Source organism: Lepus europaeus, chromosome 14, assembly GCF_033115175.1.
Source record: "Lepus europaeus isolate LE1 chromosome 14, mLepTim1.pri, whole genome shotgun sequence".
NCBI lineage: Eukaryota > Metazoa > Chordata > Mammalia > Lagomorpha > Leporidae > Lepus > Lepus europaeus.
In genome coordinates, this window is record NC_084840.1 from 70,092,166 (window position 1) to 70,115,453 (window position 23,288).

General features: G+C 44.0%; 2 protein-coding genes across 16 annotated transcripts in view; one reads left to right on the forward strand and one right to left on the reverse strand.

Annotated features, from left to right (window-relative positions):
• The window catches only part of CELF2 (CUGBP Elav-like family member 2), a 599,463-nt gene that overhangs the window by 47,378 nt on the left and 528,797 nt on the right, over positions 1–23,288 (reverse strand). For all 15 annotated transcript variants that reach the window (XM_062210930.1, XM_062210931.1, XM_062210933.1 and 12 more), the window contains 2 exons: positions 20,279–20,342; positions 6,692–6,826 (listed from right to left, as the gene is read on the reverse strand). In XM_062210930.1, coding sequence (XP_062066914.1) covers positions 6,692–6,826; positions 20,279–20,342 — 199 coding nt within the window. The remainder of the gene's footprint in view (positions 1–6,691; positions 6,827–20,278; positions 20,343–23,288) is intronic.
• On the forward strand, positions 7,945–8,614 carry LOC133773560 (tubulin-specific chaperone A-like). Its single transcript, XM_062210936.1, has 3 exons — positions 7,945–8,193; positions 8,290–8,406; positions 8,488–8,614. Exons 1-3 carry the CDS (start codon positions 8,140–8,142, stop codon positions 8,572–8,574), a joined length of 258 nt encoding a protein of 85 aa, XP_062066920.1. The 5' UTR covers positions 7,945–8,139; the 3' UTR covers positions 8,575–8,614.

Genomic DNA, 23,288 nt, shown 5'->3' on the forward strand with positions numbered 1-23,288 from the left:
AGACTGTTCTAACATAAGCCGTATTGATTTCACTCTTCAGGAATCGGTGGGACCTGAAATATGTGCAACTATAAGGTGTGACTGTGTTTGGATTCCTCACAGATCCTAAGGATGCACTGACCCTGTCGATGCCACTATGCCGGCCTCAGGCGCCTCTCTGGAGATGTATACACTGCACCGGACTGCACGGATGGCTCTGAACCATTTGTCTTAGACTAATTTCACTGCTATTTAACTGAATAAAGTGCACTTGAGGGTTTGTATGTGATGGTTGTTCCAAAATGCAAAGGAGATTACAAATAAATAAACTATCACCACTTTAAAGGCTTAGTGCCCAGAGGGTGAGAGACAAGGCACGAGTCAAACGACTGCCCTGCAAAGACCATGTGACCCACGTTTTGGTACAGCTATGAAGCAGGCACTTGGGCACCAGAAAGAGGGCTGTAGCCTTTGGAGAACTCCTGTACCACACTGAGGCGTGGGCCTCCCTCCTCCTCTGCCCTCAAGGACTCCTGACAGCTCCTTATGAAGGAGTTGCCATGACCCAGTTATTGAATGAATTAAGAATTTATGCTAGGAATAGAACGAAGGGGTGATTAATTCTTATTGGAAGGCTTCATAGTGGTGGTGACATTTGAATTTTTTTTTTTTTTTGGACAGGCAGAGTGAGAGAGTGAGAGTGAGAGTGAGAGAGAGAGAGAGGTCTTCCTTTTCTGTTGATTCACCCCTCAAATGGCCACTACGGCCAGCGCACTGTGCCTATCCAAAGCCAGGAGCCAGGTGCTTCCTCCTGGTCTCCCATGCGGGTGCAGGGCCCAAGCACTTGGGCCATCCTCCACTGCACTCCCGGGCCACAGCAGAGAGCTGGACTGGGAGAGGAGCAACCAGGACAGAACCGGAGCCCCAACCGGGACTAGAACCTGGGGTGCCACAGCGTCACAGGTGGAGGATTAGCCAAGTGAGCCGCGGGGCCGGCCTGAATTCATTCTTAAAAGATTAGTAGGGAACTGAGAACACGTCTTATTCCTATAAAATATTTGTTTTGATGCAGTTTGACTTACAGAAATAGTATAAATTACTTTTTATCATGTTTGTTAAAATGCTAATTTTCCAAGAATAGGCACTGCAATGCATCATGGTATTCATGGAAGAAGGTGGGGAAGAAGGCATTGTGGATAGGACAGTGAGGGAGAAGGAAGGAAGAAAGGCTGATGGTGTGTTTAGGGGATAAACAATGACTTGATTTGGTGGGCATGTGGGCCACTTAGGGGTGGAGAGGCTACTTAGGGTTTAGGTGTGAAAGGACGGAGTTATATAATGCCACAGTCAGGGTCTCTTTCACTGCAGTCCACGCCGCCATGAGACACCGAGGCAAAGTGTCTCAACAGTGCTGCTTTGCTTTACAGTGAGCAAAATGGACAGCGGGTACTGGCCGAGATGGAGGCTCTTCCATTATGAACAGGGAGTGCAAATGAAGGCCTCATCCAGGCCAGCATCAGTAAGAAGGAAACAGATGCTTCCCAGGGAGCAGGGAGTAAGTGTGGAGACGGTCAAGGCGTCAGTGGCCTAGGGCTCACCGTAAAGACCAGGGGCTGAGAAGACATACTGACTGGCAGGGGAGGCCATGGGAGGAGCAGTCTGGGGGAGAGGTCCAACATTAGACGTTCTGACGTTGTCTGTCTATCCCTCTCTCCTGGTCCCCTCCCACCCAAGTTTGTGTTACTGCCCTGTGCATTTTACTGCTTGGAGAACAGTGTAGTCTACCTCATTTTTAGGCACTTTCCCCAGGGTTCAACAAGCCTATGCATCACATCTCTCATCTCGTTTTCTTACGATATACATGCAGATACATTTAAAATGATGACAGAGCCTCCTGTTCACTGCAAGCCTAACTCTGAGGGTCAATTCTTGTTTTCTGTTGCTCATTCAGACAGACAGCAGCCACTCATGGTCGTCATCACGTGAGGAAGGCGGGTCAGGTTTAAATCATGTTAAAATATCTTTAGTCTCCGTTAACCTCAAACAGCTCCATTCCTTGGAACTTTGTGCCTGTGACAGCCTTTGAGGAGGCACAGGACACCTTGAAGTTAGGGGGAGATACTGCCTGGAATTTAAAGTGAGAACTCTTTGAAAAGCCAATGGTGAAAATGAGAAAAAACAAAAAACAGCCACAAAAACCACCCTTGCTAGCATTTTAAAATACCTTACGATACCAAAAGAAATGATCTATTCTTAAGTGTTCACTTGACTGAGTCTGCACTTAGGGTAGCATTTGGAGATTTCTAAAACATGCTTTTCTTTAAATAAGAAAATAGGAGGAAGTCCGTGAAACAGTGTGGTCCATGAATGCAAGAGTATGTTTTAGAAAGAAAACACCAAAGACATGTTCATATATGTTGACAGCAACCTTACCAAGTTCTCAAATTTACCAGATGAAAGCAAGAAGCCTACGAGCTGAGTGGAAGTCAGTTATTATTATCTTTATTACCTAGTTGCATGCCTTATAGACAGTTTGCCTCTTTATAAACACAGAGACAGAATTCCTCAAAAACCGGTTCAGAATTGGTAAGAAGAAATGACCCAAGAATTAATTAACTAAATAGAAGACCAAAGTAAACAAAGGAAAAATTATCATATCAAAATAAAAGACAAGAAACACGATTAAATTAGGCTTCAAAAGACCTGTGAGAAACTCATAAAAGGCATAATATGCACTTACCTAGTTTTTATTCTTTCATGATTTAATTTCTAATTTTATTCACTACCATCTGATAATTGCATGAAACACTTATTCTAACCATGGGCAATTTAAACTATTTTAATTTTTATTTCAAGGCCATGAGACAAAGGAACCTATTTATTGCCTAAGGGGATTTTTTTAAACAAAAAAATTAAAGCTTAATCTTTCATGTTTTAATGCCAGGACTGTTTAAAATCATTTATAATAATGCTGTAGGGAGACCTTTCCTGGGTATGCAAAATTGAAATGATAAATTTACAATTATTAAAAATATTAATAGTTTGGGGGATTAAATTGTCCCTTTCCTTTCTAGATGAATTTGTCTGAAGCTTAACAGACATATTTAAAAACAGGGTGAAACCGCAGCCTGTGTGGAGTGATGAGAACTGCACGCATTTCATGTGACCAGACATACTCACGGTACAAACAGTAAGCCCGGTTTACTGTGATTTAAGAAATAAATAACGATTTTGGCCTTGGGACTGGCTTTCCGCTCTTTTACTTCATAGGGAGCTTTCCTGACAGAGTGGAGAGTCATGAATTCTACTAACCACATTTTCTGTGACTTCTAAAGATCCCCTGACAGAAATTAGACAAATAATTTACTTTCACTTAAACAGCACATTTTTAAAGTTACTCTTAAGAAAAATAATTGAAATGTGTATTTAAATTGTTTCTGCTGCAACACTTCAGGATTCTAACGAAATACGTTTAGCCATTATGCAAAGCATTCCTTAACAGAAAAGAGAAAAACCACGTTCCGGGGTACCTCAGTTAGCGGAGCTGACCAAAGGGCTGGTGTTTCTGTAAGAGCAGGAAGAATGGAAACACCTCTCCAAAGGCAACTTCCGGAAATTACTGAAAATGGCCAAATATATTTAAGACTCCTTTCAGACACTCAGGCCACGCACACGGTGTGTCTGAGTGTCCCATGTTTTAAGAAGGTTCCAAGTCGTGCTCCCCCTGGTACAGGATGGAATGGATATGGATCCAGCTCAATCTCTCTTCTTTCTCTGCTCTGCACCAGGGCTTTCTTGCCCTTCTGCTCTCACGCCCAGCCCCCTGTGCCTCACAGCCTTCACGTGTGCTCTGTGCTCTGTCCTCTGCCCGAAGACTCGACCTGACTTCGCTAAGTTCAGAGTTCCACTCAGTTGTCACCTTCTGAGAGAGGGGCTGCCCCCTTCAATTCCCCTCACCTTACTCACCATCACCCAGAACTCATCTCTCACACACCATGCATTTATCTGCTTACTGTGCGAGTTCTCCCAGTGGACTGAAAGACTAGGAGAGGAGCCAGGCCTGTCTATCTGGTCACTGCCGAGTCCTCAGCACGGGCACAGTGCCAAATGCCACACAGGAACTTCAGATATAATTTATTCTCTAGACTGACCAGCTTTTGCATTTGGCTTCTTAGCCTGACAAACCATCTTCTGATTAAAAATACAATAAAATGCACACATAATACTCTGCCATTTAAGTGGGATCCTTTCATTGTCCTCATAGGGAAGGAAAAAAATTATTTAAGAAACTACTTTTCAATCCGATTCATAAAACATGAATTAGAGAGGTGAATTTTTTTTTTTAAGAAAAATAACTTTTATAAGGGAAAAATTTATCACATAAAAATGTTTATTTCTTGGGGCTGGCATTGTGGTACAGTAGGTTAAAGTCTTATCTTATAATATTGGGGTGCTGGTTCAAGTCTCAGCTGTCTGCTTCTGATCCAGCTCCCTGCTAATGCACTTGGGAAGGCGGCAGATTATGGCTCACGTACTTGGATCTCTGCCACCATGTGGTAAACCCACATGAGGATCCTGGCTCCTGGTTCAGCTTGGCCTGCCTCTAGTAGTTTTGGCCATTTGGAGAATGAACCAATCAACAGATGAAAGATCCCCTACTCTGCCTTTTTCTATCTCTCCCCCTCTTACTGATGTTCTTTCTAACTTTAAAATAAGTAAGTAAGTAAATATTTAAAAAAGGTTCATTTCTCTTGGGGCTGGCATTGTGCTGTAGTGGGTAAAGCCGCTGCCTATGGTGCCAGCGTCCCATATAGATGCCGATTCAAATCTGCTCTACTTCCAATACAGCTCCCTGCTAATGTGCCTGGGAAGGCAGTGGAAGATGGCCCAAGTCCTTGGGCCCCTGCACCCATGTGGGAGACCTGGAAGCGGCTCTTGGCTCCTGGCTTTGACCTGGCCCAGAGGGCCTTTGCAGCCATTTGTGGAGTGGATGAGCGAATGGAAGACCTGTCTCTCCCTCTCTCTCTAACTCTGCCTTTCATATAAATAAATCTTTAAAAACATGTTCATTTCTCAAAAAGCATCATTACAGGATTTATTTAAGTAACAAGTTTATGGATTGCATTAAGGCTATAACTTAATTTTTTAAAAAAATTTTTTTCAGGAATATTGTTTATTGCATAAAATAAGGCCCACATGTAGTAATAGGCCTTGAAGACACTTTAGAGAGTGGAGTGAATACACCTATGTGTTGCTGCCATGAGATCTGAACATACTAAGGACGAACCTACCAGCTTCTCCTAAACATCTGTTAGGTTTTTATTATTATTATTATTATTTGTCAGGTAGAGTTACAGACAGTGAGAGAGAGAGAGACAGAGAGAAAGGTCTTCCTTCTGAAGGTTCACTCCCCAAATGGCCACTATGGCCAGCATTGTGCCGATCCGAAGCCAGGAGCCAGGTGCTTCCTCCTGGTCTCCCATGCAGGTGCAGGTGCCCAAGCACTTGGGCCATCCTCCACGGCCCTCCCAGGCCACAGCAGAGAGCTGGACTGGAAGAGGAGCAGCTAGGACTAGAACCCGGCGCCCATATGGGATGCTGGCGCCACAGGCGGAAGATTAACCAAATGAGCCACAGCGCCGGCCCCCATCTGTACGCTCATGGGGAAATATGTCAGATACACAGTGTTCATAGAGAGACCAAGAATAACTGTCTTTGCAAGGGTCACAGTTTCAAGGAACAGGCCTCACTGCAGGCCGAAGTCAAAGCCTCAAGAAAGCTGCTCTGTAGTGTGCCATAGGTTTCATTTCAATGCTGCATTTAAGTTTTGTCAGCACTTAGTTACTCTTTTGGGCACAGCTGATGGAGGGTCGTGCAACTTTCAAAGTTAGTTAGAATATAAATTTAAAATTAAAATTTAATTTTAAAGCTAGAAAAACTTTGCCAAGTTAGAAATAAGTTGTTCAGACCAACTCCTGCATATAACAGAGAGGAGGTAAGATTATATACCAAGGTCTAGAAAATTCAGGAAAGAGTAAGGGAAACATTCTGCCTAATTTTTTTTTATGCCAAAAAAATTAAAGAAGAAAACAAAAAAACCCAATCATAGTATCTAAGCAGCCACATTATATCTGACTTGTATGAGAAGAAAAATGGCATCTGCTTCTGAATAAGACAACAACATTTCTGAGGAAAAAAGACTAAGCCACACACTCCAGAATCCGATCATAAATGACTAACAAAGGTATTCCTCACCAGGCCATGGATTTAAAACTCCAACGTGAATGATGGAGCTGGTGTGAAATACAACACTAACAATTAGGGATTTTTGAGATTTAAGACAGAATTCTTAAGCTCCTTAAATAAGGGGGACTGGACAAAAAAGGCAGGGTTAAGAGGCTGAGGTTCTTTGTTGTGATGGAGATTTAATGAGGAATGAATGGACAACGCAGACCTGCTTTTTTAAAACAAAATAAATGGGTGAAAATCAGTAGCATGATGGATTCACTCTGGAAACCTTTTTCTACCTTTTCTTGGAAAATAACACCGCATACATTGCAACTTTGTTCCTTCAACAAAACAATACAATAGATGTCCCATGCAAGTTTCCTGGACGCTTCTCGCCCAGGCCTTCACATCTGGGTGTGTACAGGCCCAAGCACTAACCTTGCTGCATCACCTGCAAGGGAGAAGCGATCCCCCCATCACTTACCGGGACTCGTGAGGGCTCCCAAGGCGCTGCTCGTGGTAGAGAGAGGGTTTGCATTGGTGCTGGTGGCTGAGGTCTGGGCTGCGGCTGCAGCAGCAGCCAGCGTCGCCAGATTCTGTAACTGTAAAGCATTCATGCCTGTGGAGGGAAGGGAAACACAGCTTCAACAAGAAGCCTCACTTGCCCAGTCTCCCAACGGGAGAATGCTCTTATTAGGCAGAGGACAAGAGAGGTAGAAGACTCCCTCCCTGCACCCACATCAGTGATGTCATATGATGGGAGCTGCACTGGTGACTTGTGCAATGGACTTGTCTGGAAGGAAGCTGGGCCCTCTGTCCTTCTTGAGGGCACCTTCCTTTTTTTTAAGCTTTTATTTAATGAATGTATTTTTCATAGGCACAACTTTAGGAAAATAGTGGTTCTTTCCCCCATACCCACTCTCCCACCCCGACTCCTGTCCCACCTGCTACTCCCTTCTCCCATCCCATTCTTCATTAAGGTTCATTTTTAGTTTATATACAGAGGACCAACTCTATGCTAAGTACAGATTTCAACAGTTTGCACTCACCCACAGACAGACACACACACACACACACACCATATAAAGTAGAGTTTGAGAGCAAGTTTTGCAGTTAATTCTCATAGTACAACTCATTTAAGACAGAGGTCCTACATGGGGAGTAAGTACACAGTGACTTCTGTTGTTTCTTTAACAATTACTACTCTTGGTAACAAAAATGGCGGTGCCTTAATAGCTTTTTTGGTAAAATATTTGTATTTGCATTTTAAAGTGTGACTACTTTGAACTAGAAGGAATTTATGACTAGTAAAAATTAGGGCAACTATAGCAGGAATAAATGAAACTTTGAAAGAACACGAGGGTGGGATCAGCTGAGATTTGAGGCAATGATTTGGGATTCTGAGTTTTGATGTATGTATTTTTTTTTTTTTTGACAGGCAGAGTTAGAGAGAGAGAGACAGAGAGAAAGGTCTTCCTTCCGTTGGTTCACCCCCCAAATGGCCACTATGGCCGGCGCACTGTGCTGATCCGAAGCCAGGAGCCAGGTGCTTCTCCTGGTCTCCCATGTGGGTGCAGGGTCCAAGCACTTGGGCCATCCTCCACTGCCTTCCCAGGGCCACAGAAGAAAGCTGGACTGGAAGAGGAGCCACCGGGACAGAATCCGGCACCCCAACCGGGACTAGAACCTGGGGTGCCGGCGCCGCAGGCGGAGGATTAGCCAAGTGAGCCGTGGTGCAGTACATGCATGTACTTTTAATATTATTTCTCTTCTGAAGGTTCTCTGCACCGCCCAAGTACTTTTCCTATCATTTACTTCATGTTAAGTCAAACGCGAATGTGAAGTGGGAAACAATGGTTCTTTCCGCGTATGAATAGAAGGATTTTATTTATATAGAAAGATACTGGATTTAAGAAATCATCTTGGGGGACCATGGCCAACCCTCGCGTGAGGCAGATCAAGATCAAGACTGGCGTGGTGAAGCGAGTGGACAGTAAGAGAGAGACAGAGACAAAGGTCTTCCTTTGCCGTTGGTTCACCCTCCAATGGCCGCCACGGCCAGCGCACCACGCTGATCCAAAGCCAGGAGCCAGATTGGTCAAAGAAAAAGTGATCTATGAAAAAGAAGCAAAACAACAAGAAGAAAAGATTGAAAAAATGAGAGCTGAAGATGGTGAAAATTATGCCATTAAAAAGCAGGTGGAGATCCTGCAGGAGTCCTGCATGATGATCCCGGATTGCCAGCGCAGGCTGGAAGCCGCCTACGCCGACCTTCAGCAGATACTAGAAAGTGAAAAAGACTTGGAAGAAGCCGCGGAATATAAGGAAGCCCGGCTAGTCCTGGACTCTGTGAAGTTGGAAGCCTGAATCCTGTCTGCGCAGGGTGCTTTTCGTGCTAAAGCCTGGGGTCCACTCTACAGTTCATTACTGACCACTGCTCTGTTCAATGTGATTGTTCTTATGCAGTTACATATATTTTTCTTTGCCTAATTTAGTGCATCAATGAGTTTATCTAATAAGCTTGTTTATTTCAGATTTTATAAATATTTTAATTAACCTGTTATCATTCAATTGCATAGACATTTTTGACAAAAATAAAATCTGTTAGATTCTGTTTGAAAAAAAAAATCATCTTGATTTTACCTTTTCCTCATACCTCAAATCCAAATTAAATGTCTACTGAGTGAATTTAAAGTACTTTGAGGGAGTGGCCTGATAAATGCTTCCATGTATCCGGTACGGCTGTGTGTGTGTGTGTGTGTGTGTGATGTATAAAGGTGTGAGAGAATGTTCTAGCAACAACCCTGAGCAAGTCCCCCCAGCCCCAGTGCCTGGCTGCTGAGCTGCAGAGAGCACTTCTCTCGTTCTTCTGCCTTGGCCTCCTCAGCCAGGACATAGGTCTACTCAAAAAAGCATTTCTGATGTCTCTGCTGTGCAACAGGTTCGCATTTTGCTTAAAATATACTCCATCTACTTCCAGGAGACACTCAGACCTGTTGGCTTAGGGTGAAAGCTAAACACCTTTTTAAAAAAAAAAAAAAATCTATTTCATGGGGATGCTTGGAAGCAGGACACAAACCCTTGTCTGTGGAATCTCGTGAATTTCTGCTTTATCAAACAAAGGCGCTCTCGTTCTGTCTGGTCAAGGTCAGTGTCCTGTTTATGAGAATGTGGCTGCTGAAAAGCTCTGTCTTATTTTTCAGTCTTATTTTAACAAAATGGAAACAGAGGAAATAAGGGAGCTGTCTGGCTTTGTGGAGACCCTCTTAGACCCAGCCAAGGGGCTCTACTTCAAAGCAACGTCAACGCATTACATACTTGAGTGTGATGAGCACCGAGGCTGGGAGTGACTTGTCAATGGAGACACGTTTGTACAGATGCATCTTGTCCCTCTCGTGACTAATGCCTGCTTGAGTGTTTAATGACGTAAATCGGATGGCCAGAGTACATCACCAGCAACGGGTGAGCATACAAGAAGAGGGTTCAGAATTGAAATTAAAGCCTACACTGGACATTGGTGCCAAGGAATGACAGGCAGAATGCATTATTCTAGACTCAGGCCAGAGGGTCCTCCTCTGCAACATCTCTGACCCCCACTAGGTAGGAGTGACAGAGCCACAGAGGTAGGAGGCACTGCGGGGAGGCCTGGCTTAGCCTGCTCACTGGGTCACAGATGTCAGGTCCCTGGCAAAGGCCTCGCAGCTGATGGCAGCATATCCTCCTGAGGCCAGGGCCACGGCCTGCCACACCTCAGTGACTCCCTCTTAAGAACACTCACCGTCTTCATTTAACAGGTGCATTCTCTGTGTCTTATCTGCAAACTCCTTTATCTGTTTTTAACTGTTATGACTCATATCCTACTTTATTATTTGCATGTAGTTCTTACCTTTGTAACTAAATACTAAATCCCTTGAGGATAAAGTTTTTGTCTTATTCATGTTCAGGTTTACATAAATACACACATACTGCTGAACATACACAGGCAGTGATGGACAAATCTATGCAGAGTGAATGAAAAGGGTAACAAATAGCATAAAATTTCATAAATTGCCATAAATGAGTGTTTCCTCCATTCTTTGTTAGTTCATTGGTGTTTATACAAGAGAATCAAGTATTCTCTTCCCTTAATTACTAACTAATCCATTGTAAAAACCCTCATTAGAAAAATGTTTTTTCCTTATCTCACTCACTGACACTCACAGGAGGCAAGCTGACAGCAGTCAGGTTCTCTTTTCACCACGCTTCCCCTGAGAATCCAGGGCCAAGGGCTCGTGCGCCCCCTCTCCCTGTGTTTCTCCTATATGCATATGGCGACTGAAGAGCATCTCTGAACATCCTGTTTAGTCTTTCCCTGCCACCCCCTAAAAAGGCCAGGCAGAAAAAATGAGGCTCTGGGGCACCACACTGAGGGCTGGCTAACACCATTTAACAGCCACAGGGCAAGGAAAAGAAAAGGTACAGATCAAGAAAGTGAAGATGAACTCTGGAAATGAGAGGCCATTGTGACCTCCAGCATCTGAGGGCTTTGGGGAAGAAGGAAGAGAACAGCCAACCAGAAAGAGCTAAGCAGGAGGACCTGCACTGGCCTGCCCATGCATCTGTCTGTCCGTTCGTCCAATGCATCCACCCATCCAACCAGGGGATTCTAAGTGGCCATAATGAGCCAGACCCTGTATAAGACACTGAGGACAAAGTGGAAAACAAGACATCCCCTGTGTCCAAGAAAGTTGCCAGATACTGTAGCAGGGAGAAGCAGTGACTATGGGGAAATCCATCCAGTGACTGGGCGGAAGTCTGTTCAGTTCATCAGTCTTTGAAAACAGTCCCAGCTTCGGAAACAAATTCTCCAAAGCTCTTTATGTGATGGGACGGGAGAGAAGCTGAGGAAAGTACCAGCCAGCCAAGCAGCTGAAGGAGGTGTCATAGTGGAGGATGACTGCTCATCACTTCTGTGCCTTTCAGGGTCCTTGTCTGTTGACACATCAGGCCCTCCTGGCTCCCCAGACCCCGTTCTCACAAGCGCTCAGTACGCCAGGGGTGGGACAGGGCAGTCCACCTGCCAGCTTTTCTGGGTTGGGGTCCTCATTCACAGCCCCGACCCTTACATTTCTCTCTCTTCCTGCTGCCTTGTATTTCCGGACTTGGAACACACAGCATTCTCTGCCGGGGACAGCAGAGACCCTCCCACCTGCTCCACCCCTCAGATGACCTGGGCTTCAATCCCAGCTCTGCTGGTAGCAGGTGACTACAACCAATCTACAATGTCTCAAGACAACTGCTTGGGCCCAGGGGTTGTCTTTTTGTGAAGAGGGATTAAATAAAATCAGCCTCTCCCTGGGTTAAGAAATTAAATGTCAATATAGGTAAAGCTCAAGAAGACCACTTGGTGAAGAACTCAGCACAAAGAGTATTGAATTAGACCAGTAACTTCAGTATTACCACAAAGACTGATAATGGAAGTAAGAATGAAGCAGGGGCTGGTGCTGTGGCACAGCAGGTTAACGCCCTGGCCTGAAGCGCTGGCATCCATTATGGGCACCAGTTGGAGACCTGGCTGCTCTACTTCCCATCCAGTTCTCTGCCATGGCCTGGGAAAGCAGTAGAAGATGGCCCAAGTCCTTGGGCCCCTGCACCCATGTGGGAGACCCAGAGGAAGGTCCTGCTTCTGGCTTCGGATCAGTGCAGCTCTGGCCGTTGTGGCCAACTGAGGAGTGAACCGGCAGATGGAAAGCTTCTCTCTCTCTCTATGCCTCTCCTCATTCTGTGTAACTCTTTCAAATAAATAAATAAATAAATAAATCTTTAAAAAAAAAAAAAAAGAGTGAAGCATGTGTCGGGCACACCCAGTGCTTCACATGTGGTCTCTCCTTTGACATTCCTAACCAGCCCACACGGTCCAGGCACTATCACTGTATGTGTTAGAGACACAGGAAACCCAAAACACCCATGACCCATTCATTAAGACCACTCCCCTGAAGGAACAGTCCAGCTGAATGTGAGACTTCTGCTTTCTTCCCTGTATGCCCACCCGCTCCCTGCCGGCTTGGCCTCCCCACGAGTGTCCCTTCTGACCCCTCAGTGCCCGTCTGGAGTTTCTGTGTCCTCATCCTATTTTGTCCTCCTTACGAGTTGGTCTCCATTTACTTTAATAAACCTGGCACCTCAGAGAAGTTTAGGAGGGAGAGCCAGGAAGCTGGGACCAAGAAAGAAGGGGTGACATGGCACATGGTTCCAAGAAGAAATGGGGCTGGGACATAGAGATGAATGTGTGCCAGCTCCCCCCACCCCCCTACCATGGCCGGTGAAAACCCTGAGGCACTGTGGGAACAGATGAAGGCTCTCAGCCATGACCAAATGGAAACGCTGGGCCTGAGAGGTGGCATTGTTTCAATAATGCTCTCTGCTCAGCTGAGGGTGCCTGCACCCCAGAGCCAGGGACTGTGGTCTCGTCTTCATTAGTAGTAGCTAAGCACCGAGTTTACCAGAAACCACTTTGTAACTCGGTTTTACATTTGTTCTCTAAATTGCTTCATCCATTCTTTGATTTCTTCGTGTGATTCCTTTGGCTTCTATGAGGAGAGCCCCAGGTATTACAGATCTCTGGTTTCTGCAGCCTAAACGAACGAACGAACCCAAGGCCTCTTCCCCATACTGAGCCTGTTGCACGTGGTGCTCCCGCCACGTGCCAGTCGCGACCTTGACTCAGGATTCTGAGCTGGAGGCCACTGTCAGGATTCAGGGGGATCTGAGTGCTCCTTGACATTTTATGAGAAAGTGCATGTGATGTGTGCACAGAACGCTGTTGGTGAGAGATCCTAAAAAGCCGAAGAAGCCCCAACTCTTCTAGAGAACCTGAAAGTGATCCAAGTACTAGTAGGAAACCACTGAAAGAGGGACCTGGGCTGGGGCGGTGACCGTGCGACACGAGGAGTGAAGAAGCTGGAGCTGAGGAGTGGTGACACACCAAAGAGGAGGACAGGAAATGGTTCTTTCCCATTCAGAACAAGCACATAACACACACAGAGGCTGGAGACAGGAAACTCAAGGGAACAGAACGTGGACCCAACGGGACTGCTCCTCCTGACGGTCTCACTGCAGCCGGCACCAGGGCTGCAGGGCAACCAAAGCGTCTTCTCCCCCTTCCCAGGGTGCTCTCCACGGAGGCACAGGCTGAAGCCTGCTCTCCAGCTGGCTCTCCCCAGAGCACTCTTGCACCAGCTGCCGGCATTCCCAATGCTGCTGATGTCTCATGCCCTCTGTCACGTCCCCCTCGTCATCCCGGGACACACAGATGTTTAGGCACAATGTTTCTGGACCCGTCACTGGCAATAACATATAACCCCAGTGACTGCAATGGATGTTTTTGGCTCTTCCTGCAACAAATGTGCCTACACTGACCATCCACTCCTATTGGAGGGACAAGCTGTTTCACTAAAGGCGTGGGCCGCACTAAAGGAAGTCGGATAGGGCAGATGGGTGAGGACAAGCTCACACTTGGTGCCATCCTCCACTTCCTTAACCACACCACACTTTCCAGCTCACAGCACCACTTTCAGACCCCAGCAAGCCTGCTCCTGGACAGGGATGAAAGTCCATTCCTCCAGGCCGGCACCGTGGCGTAGTAGCTAAGCCTCTGCCTGCCGCACTAGCATCCCATATGGGCACCTGTGCCCGTATCGGAAGAGCTGCTCCTCTTCCGACCAGTTCTCGTCTATGGCCTCAGAAAACAACAGAAGATGGCCTAAGTTCTTGGGCCCACGTACCCACATGGGAGACCCGGGAGAAGCTCCTGGCTCCTGGCTTTGGCCTGGCCCAGCTGTGGCTGTTGCAGCCATTTGGAGAGTGAACCAGCGGATGGAAGACCTTTCTGTCTTCCTGTGTCTGTAACTCTGCCTCTCACATAAATAAATAAATCTTAAAAAAAAAAAAAAAAGTCTACTCCTCTATCTAACTGAGTTATTCTTCTCCAGGGTGGAGCGAACAGTTGTGGCTCCAAAGGCAGCCCAGGGCTGGGTTCCTGCTGTCACTCTTCCAGAATGCCTACTTCTGTTGCTTTCTTCCTTTGGGGTGAGTGCTGCCCAAGCTTTTCCTGTTGCTCAGCCCCTCTCCCAGGGGCCCCCTCGCTTCCTACTCCTGTCATACTTTCTCAGTTACTCCTGCACAGTAATTCTGAGAGAGCATCGGGGGAGAGGCACCAATCACCCACCACTGAGTGGGAAGCTGGTTCTGGCTTGGCAAAGAGTTCTTTTCTGAAGAAAAAAAATCGATGACATTTAACTTTACAGCACTCTGTTAAGAAGGGCACCCCTCAAACTGACAGGGGATAAGGCAGGTAGCTAGATTAGGGCCACCAGCTGGAAGCCACACCTCCCCCATGTAATCCTACTTGCCCACCTGTCTATCAAATGACCCCTTCCCCAGGAAGTATCTCCCCTGACCTGAGCGTGGTACCATGTAACCATCCCCCTTCCAGGCTCATAGGAAACCCGGGCTCACAAGAGGCAGAAATTTTCTCTCTGTCTTCTCTCTCTTTCACTTCCCTGCCCACTCTATTCCTGAACACGGCCAATGTGTTTGTGATTTATCTTTTTAAATAAATTTATCACTTTTAAGTCATATTTCTGCATGTACTTAGAATATTTCTCTAGGTAAGAGGCAAGAGTCTGGAATAGGGATTTTTTTAGACCACACCTAGTCCATAACAAAACTAGGGGCAATAATCTGGGTGACAAAACAAACAAAACAAACTAGGGGCAATAATCTGGGTGACAAAACAAACAAAACATTTAAATTGCTTTCAGGAAATCTAATAGCGTGCCCTTCTCAAGATGACACACACACACAAAAAGTTGGGAATACAGGGATTCAACTTTCATTCCTTATTACTTGGAGGAAAAAAAACCTTTTCAAAAACGAAGAAATTATGTACAAAACAGATGTGCAATATGCCTACTTGAAATTTAAGATTTAAAAAAAATTATTTATAAGGAGAAGGGCATGAAAATTTAATTTAATGTTCACCTTAGGTAATTTTGTGTCTTATTGTTCATAGCAATTACCATAAATCTGCATATCAATAAGGGAGAACAGATGTCAGTTGTTACAAGTGCTTGCCAATCAGGTCTGTTAAAAAGTGACAGATGGGTGGTTATAGAGCATCCTCATAAGGCCTATTAGCACATTCACAGGAAGTGTCTGCGGTGTGGGCTGCTGGAGACCCAGCTTTGGGAAGAACTCAGGGTCTCTGTGGGTCTAGGATGCACACTTCACAACGCTGGGAGAGTGTTCAGTGTGAGCCTCTCAGACCCCCAGTACACTGGCTGTGCAAACGTCTTCCCCTCTTCCACTTGTGACAGACAGTCTTCTCAGGGACTGAATCTCAAATTAATAAAAGGAGAGCTGTTTTGTTGTTTAGAGCAAATATTTGCACTCCACAGTTTTATTGTTATCTTTGAACCTCAGGCCAGATATTCTAAGGGAATTTAATACCAGCTTTACTGAAAAGCAGAATTAAAAATGAAGTTTTTTTTTTCCCCTCCATGTTCATCAACAGATACTTCTCTCTTTTCTGTAGTTTACTTAACAACAATTCCTCACACTAGAAAAAGAAATTCCCCTAACAAAGAATAGCCCATTCTTAATAAATTTGAAATGTTTTCTAGAATGAAGGGAGACAGTTTTCCAGTTACCATCTCTGAACTGCTTCCTTTTTAATTTAGGAGGCTGGGTTCTATCTAAGGCTCTGGCTTTATTATTTGGCTTGTTAAACCATCTGTGTAGGCCCATCACCTCTGTGTTTATATAAACATACCTGAACTGGCTGACACACAAGAGTTTGAGGAAATAGCTCAGGTTTTGGATCAGGTTGGGTGGGATGTGAAATGTGGATTTTCCACTTACTACCATAACAACTGTGGATATGTTTTTAGCCTTGCTAAGCCTCAGCTGTTTCCCAATAAAATCGGGGTACTATTAGCCCCTAACTCTTAAAGTTGTGATATCTGAGAATTATATACATTAATATATATTATGCCACTTAATGGTAATGTGGTCTTACATAACTTACTAACTTTTTCATATTTCTATTTTTATTTTTTTTTAAATTTTATCTAAGGTATACAAATTTCCTGCATTTCACGTATTCAGATTTAGGAACACAGTGGTTTAGGAACACAGTGGTTCTTCCCTTCCTACCCTCCCTCCTGCCCATGCTCTCACCCTTCTTCCTCTCTCTCCTGCCCAACTGTAATGGACAGTAACACAGCATTGGTTTTGTCCTCAGTACAGGGTGGGGAAAAACTGCAGAATGATTACAAGGTGATCTGTTTAAAAACAAACTGTGATTTTTCTGTCATGTTCCTCCTTTGAGATAGTCCTTCCAGAGAGATTAAAGACTTTGGAAAGACACTTTTCTTTTATTCTTTCCCTCAAGAAAATCCAGACTTAGTCCAAACTGAGACTCCATGTTTCTGATATTTCAGAAATCCCTGGAACAAAAACCACAGTTGAATGGGGAAATGGAGAAGTTTTTCATTAGAAGTTTTAAGAGGGAAAATAAAATCAACGTCAAACAGACACAAAAAGTGTACATAAAAGTATTCAGCTTATATAGATGTGATCCTAATCCTTTTTGTTTTTAAATTCCGTATTTATAGAATTAAACTCACTTAAAGTTATTCTTAGTTTTAAAGGAAAATATTAGGACTTTCTGAAAAAAAAAAATAAAAAGGCACAGGTAATAGTACATTTGATTTTATTGATCCAACTACTTGGTATCTTACTGTCTAAAACTCCTTTTTTGTTTCTTTTTGTGGCTTTATTTTCTCCTCTACAGAAAATGTTTTACTCATATACATGAGGCATTTCAAGACTCCAGCTATAAGCCTCAATCTCCTGAATGAGACACTATTATATTTTGAGGGTTATTCAAGCTATCGGTTTCTGCAATATTTCACTTTCTTTGGTGGTAGTGTTCCAATCTGGACTACTACAGTAGTTTTTAATATGTTAAGTTTACTAACTGTTAATACATGAAAACTACACTTAAATTGTGTAGGTGCCCAGTCTTATTAAGTCACAGCATCAATCAACAAACACTGTGACATCAGGAGGGGTTGGTTCCTTCAATCCTATCATCACATGGCTTCTACTGTATTTATCATGCGCTATGTGCTAATAGATTTTTTTTTTTTTTTTGACAGGCAGAGTGGACAGTGAGAGAGAGAGAGACAGAGAGAAAGGTCTTCCTTTGCCATTGGTTCACCTTCCATTGGCTGCTGCGGCTGGTGCACCATGCTGATCCGAAGGCAGGAGCCAGGTGCTTCTCCTGGTCTCCCGTGGGGTGCAGGGCCCAAGGACTTGGGCCATCCTCCACTGCACTCCAGGGCCAAAGCAGAGAGCTGGCCTAGAAGAGGGGCAACCGGGACAGAATCCGGCGCCCCGAACGGGACTAGAACCCGGTGTGCCGGTGCTGCTAGGTGGAGGATTAGCTTGTTGAGCCACGGTGCCGGCCACTAATAGATTTTCTATTATACAAACTATCACCAAACCCTCAACAACTCATTCATAAAGAAACTGACAGTAGCTTATACAATTTTTTTTTTTTGTTTTATACTAAGGCTAGAGCCAAATTTCTTAATTAAAAACTGAGCATTTAATTTAAGCTCCATTGGCAAATATAAACCTATGCCTGCCAACTTATGTATTCATTCATCCCTTAAAAAATGGTCACAAGTACCTGTCACGGGACTAAGGGCTGAGTCCATGAGCTGCCAGTCCGTGCTCTTTGGGAACTCAAGAGTGTAGCTGGAGTACAGAGGAGTCCCGAATATTCAGAGAGGGAGGGGATTTATCTGAACATATAAGAGGGGAACTCCTCCCACAACTGGAGGAGCTGAGAAAGCTGCTTCTAGGAAGTAACTGCTACCACCTTTCCACCACAATCCTCTCAGGACACCAGTGTAGATTAATGTGAGGAACAAACGTTAAACCGGACTTTTGGGACAAAAGAATAGGACGGGGTCATATGACTTTTCTTTTCCTTTTCTTGGAAAAAAGATACTCCAAAGCTTTCATCCTTCACACACATAGAAACAGGGGGACCTGCTTATCCACAAGGGACTCCTTTATAGAAACTGCCAAGAAGACAGAGCTGTGACACCTCTTGAATACTCTAAATATCCAAGATGATGGTTCAGAGTGGACAGTATAGCTTTTGACTTCATAGCCTGTTCAGACTTAGCATGCTGAATTTATTAGTATATTGAAGGCTCAATAAATAGTTATTCTGGAAAACCCAGAGCAGTTACAGATGATTTTATGGTAGCCAGCTGCTCCCTGGCACCTCGGAAGGTAATTCGCAGGCACCCTTAGATTTCAAATGAACACACAGAGTGTGTTAGTGCTAACAACAATGAATGAACCATGTGCATAGCAAAGGCACATGTGTCCCAGTGAAAAATGACAGAGCGTCTGTCCACCCGGGAAGACACACTCGGCAGTAGCCTCAGGATCCAGTGTCCCTCTCTGCATCATTCGACCGTGGGAGTGGGAGAGCCTGAGGCTTCCTCTAGGAAAGCCCCTAATTTTGGGTGTGTGTGGGTCATACTATTAGAAGAAAAACATCAGCTAAAATGTGACAAATCTTAGCATTTATTTTAGAATTTGCCATTGGGAGGTTTTTATCCTTCTAAATCATGGGAGATGATACTTCACGGAATACTTTGCTATGTCTATCTAGTTCCCTTCACAGAATTAAAAATAAATGAACCACTCAATGTGATTCTTAGTTCCAAGGCCAGCTTCTGAAAGCTATATTCATAGATACTGCAATGACATAACTATCATTTCAAGACACAAGTTTTTCTAGTAATCCAAAGGCTATATTACAAACAGTAAAAGCTGGTAACGACCGCAGACCTCACATCCAGTGCATAATTTAGTAGTATTTTTATTGGAGACCAATGTATGCTATCACACAGTGAGTTACCATGAGGCTATGAATCACAGTGGACGACTGGGCTGCCCATCACAGAACACACATGGGGAGAAACCTCTTGAAAGTCTTTCCAGATTCATTCAAAGTGTAACAAGAAAAAAAAGAAAAAAAAGGAAAAAAAGGAAAAAAAGTGCAGAAAAGTTTTCACAGTGACAGATAAAGAAATCTGGCTTTTATTCTGCACACTCAGGTTTCATTTCATTGATTCAGGGTGTCCTTGATTAAAGCAAACTGTGCTTGATTCTAATAGGCCAGAAATCTGTTCTTTCGCTTGCCCTCTCTCCCCTACCCTTTCTGAATCAAACAAGGAAAAAGCTTTCTAACTGTTCCTCGCGGCAGGTTAATGGGCACCTGTGTTCTGATTTATTGCACATGCTGCCTTCCCTGGCTCAGTGTTAAGTTAGGATATCAGCATGGAAGGTGGCACAGCAGGAATGACCTTTCACTAATCACTGCACCTCAGTTACTACTGGCACAGCTCATTATACAAAAGAATCCTTCAATGAGCAGGCTTTCAAACGCAGTTACACTTTGATTTCCTCAAGAACAAAGATTACACTTCCACATAAAAGCTTGGGATGCACAATTCTGTCAACTGAGGCACCGAAGTAAAAAAAGGCACCCTGTTAATTGTCTGTCGTTATCAAGGGACTGCAAGCTGTATCAAAGAAAGGCCTGCAATGTTGCCTTTCATTATGGAGGTCAGAACATTTTTATTGACTCCCTATTATTAAAATTTTAGAGGGATGTCAATCATTTTTGTTGCCTTGGATATAAGAATCTTGTGGGGAGTACCCCCCAACAATCAAAACCAGTTAAGAAAACAACACGTGACTAGAGAGCATGCTACCAGAAATTCTCAGCCTCTTCATTTTGTAACTGTCATGCATGGTGAACAGGTTGGTAGGAAATGCAAAAGGCAGGAGAGCCACTTCAGAGCCAATTTCAACAATGAGAACAGAAAGCTACTAGTCCAGCAGACTACCCGTGGTTCTTCTTCTTTTCCCGTTTATCTTTGCTTTCTGAACAAGAGAAGGTCATGGTCAAAAAGACAAGACACGAAACACCACTTACCAGCCATTTGCTGAATGCCACTGAACGCACCCAGGTTGCTGGAGGAGGTGGCCTGCTGCAGAAGCTGGGAAGGAAACGCAGAAGTGGAAAATCAGAAGAGTGTAAACCAGAGAACAAAGTAACTTCAGTTTCTCCCCCTTTATAGTCAGTTGTTACTGCCTGTTGATGGACTGAAGGTCCCTGGAGTTGGGAGTGTAAATCCATATTAATGCCTAATCTCTAATAAGAAACACAGACACTGGGGAAACGAACACTGGGCCTTAAAACAATTAATCAACTTACTCTTTTTAAACAACCAGGTGTTAAACCTACTGAAACCAACGTAGCATGACTAATTGTATCTCTCTGTAGTCTTGGAGTTACCTTAACTCCTCTCTGTCAATCAAGCTTCACTCCCTCCTTCTCTTCTACTTTCCTTCACAGTTCAGTTTCCTTTATTCTTCATTAGAGGCACACGGGCTCACTGACTCTCAGGCCAACATCCAGACCAGCATCCTAACAACGGACATGAATGAACCCAGTCACAGCTGCACACTTAGAGCCACAACTGGATGACCAAGAAAATGGTCAGCCCTTCGCATGATGATCTTCCCTGGCAGAGAGAAGACGACCGGTGTGTTGTACTCCGAAACTATGCAGTACCACACAATCTTTTAAAAAAGAAACAACCTATCTGTGTGTGAAAAGTCTCCCTAGAGCTTTCAAAAACACATTTTCCTGCGTCACAGAATTAGTGCCACAAGGGAAAGGCCTGTGGCTCCTGTTCTGAAGGGCTCCCACACCTGCCCAGTGCACCTGCATTAACAGCTGCTTCACTAAGTGGCTGGCTGGATTTATTGATATTCTTGCTTTAGTAAAATAAAGCTTTTAGTAAAGTCTGTAACTCTGCCTCTCAAATAAATAAATACATCTTTAAAAAATAGCATTCAGATTTTTATTTGGAGCTGTGAATAACAACATGTAGAACACTGTTGTTCCTATCACCAAGTATAAGTCTCTTTGAGTTTTTAAGAAAAACTCTGCAGCTGGGTATGACTCAAAATGGACACCTATCAACTGACATATAAACATCAAGCAGAGTGGACTATCAGTAGTCAATTAAATCTGTCTTGGGTACAATGATACGTGGGACTTATGGGTACTAAACCCAGAAAAACATCTGCAGTGTTCATGGAATATACTGCCAAGGTATCTCTCTCTCTCTCTCTCTCTCTCTCTCTCTCTCATACAGACACATTCAAAGAGAAAGAGAGAGAGAGAGAGAGAGAGAGAGAGAGAGAATGAATGAATGAGAGAAGCTAGTGATCACTCATTTTAATGCAGAAATATCTCACTTTTGAGTTAACTTATTGAGTTTTCCATTCTTTAATGCTTCTAAGTCCCAACCCCCTCCTCATATCAAATTTTAAAGAATAAAAGTAAAATTAAATTAGCTTTGAGGATATTTTGCGGAGTCAACACCACCTGCTGAGGTAAGTGGAAGTACCAATATGCCACTATCCAAGGCTATTTCCATGGATAAACAAGCTCTAGAGCTCCAGGGTCAGAATCTGTCAGGAAACACAGAGGTGGTGGGTGCTTGGGGGCCAAGATTCCTTTCAGAGTGCATGTCCTTCAATGACAATGGTTAGAACTAACACTGCTAAATAAGAATCAAAGCCTGTGACAGAAGACATATTAAGAGCTTCTAAAAACATGTTTTTATACACAAGGCTGAGATTAATTTTCTTTCAGGTATGGAAATAATTTGCAGACGTGGTCACAGAACATGTGCCAGAGATTTCTGTAAGCTGTGGAGCTGTGAGTGCCACACGACTGAGGGTGGGCACATGCGTCCTGGTTTTCAAAAATGGTTGAGCAGGAAACTGGGCTCTTAGGAACTATGACAAAGTGAGCATGATGTCAATCTTGGATAAAAACTCTGGAATGCATAATCGAACCGATGGCCTATGAATACCTGAACAGCCCAAGTTTGTGAAAAACAAATAATCATTAAACTAAACTCATTTTTGGTTTAAAAAAGTTTCTAGACTGGCAGGCCAGGAAAATGACATTTTTTTTTTAACAGAGCATATGACAAAATCTCTCAGGACATCCTTGTAGATGAGAGGTAAAAAAAGCTGGAAGGTGAGAGTAAACTTGGTCAATGCTCAGATATTAACAACTCAGATAAAGATAGGAAAAGCAAGCTTCCTATAACCAATGGTGTACTGAGTAGCCACTACATACCAGCCCCCACTGGGCACTGGGGATGGGATGGCTAAAAAGACGAACATAATCTGAGTCTGTACTCAGAGAATCGTCAGGCAAGCAACCTTGCAAGACGGGAGGAACAGGCAGAGCTGCAATCCCATGGACCACTGGCAACTGCGTGGTCTGGGATGAAGTTCCATAGCCTCTTTGAAGCTCCCTGTGCTCATCTTTACAGGTAGGATAAGCTCACCTTCCAAGGCGATAGGGAGGACTTTACCAAACAGGGTAGTTTCTGCTACAAAGCACAGCTAATGGATGGTACAGTCCTAAGAGGGAGAGTAAAAATGTCAAGTGACAGAATTAGGACACAAATACAGCAGTGTCTGCATATGCATACCATTTCTCTCTCTCTCTGAGGCTGGAATAAAACACCCAAATTCACAAAACAAAGTTACAGGAATAAATGTGAAGTTTTTAGCATTTAGATTCCAAAGCAGAAAAACTGGGGGAGAGGAGTATGATTTAGCAGAATTTTAAGTAAAAAATAAAAACTGTAGATTATTCATTGGCTTCCAGTTTCCACGTCACCTGGTTACTACAAATGCTACTGTCAAGCTAGCGTGAAGACGTTTTAAGTTCCATACGAGATGGTCACTACTCTGTCCTGCTCCGTTCTTTTCAGCAGAATTGCCTTAAACTCTGATCACAGCATTCCAATAAAGACACTGATAAAATGAAATGAAAAGCAGAAAGGAAAATAAATAAAGAGTGAAGTTCAGAAACCATGAAATGTAACAGATGGATGAAAGGGTCTGTT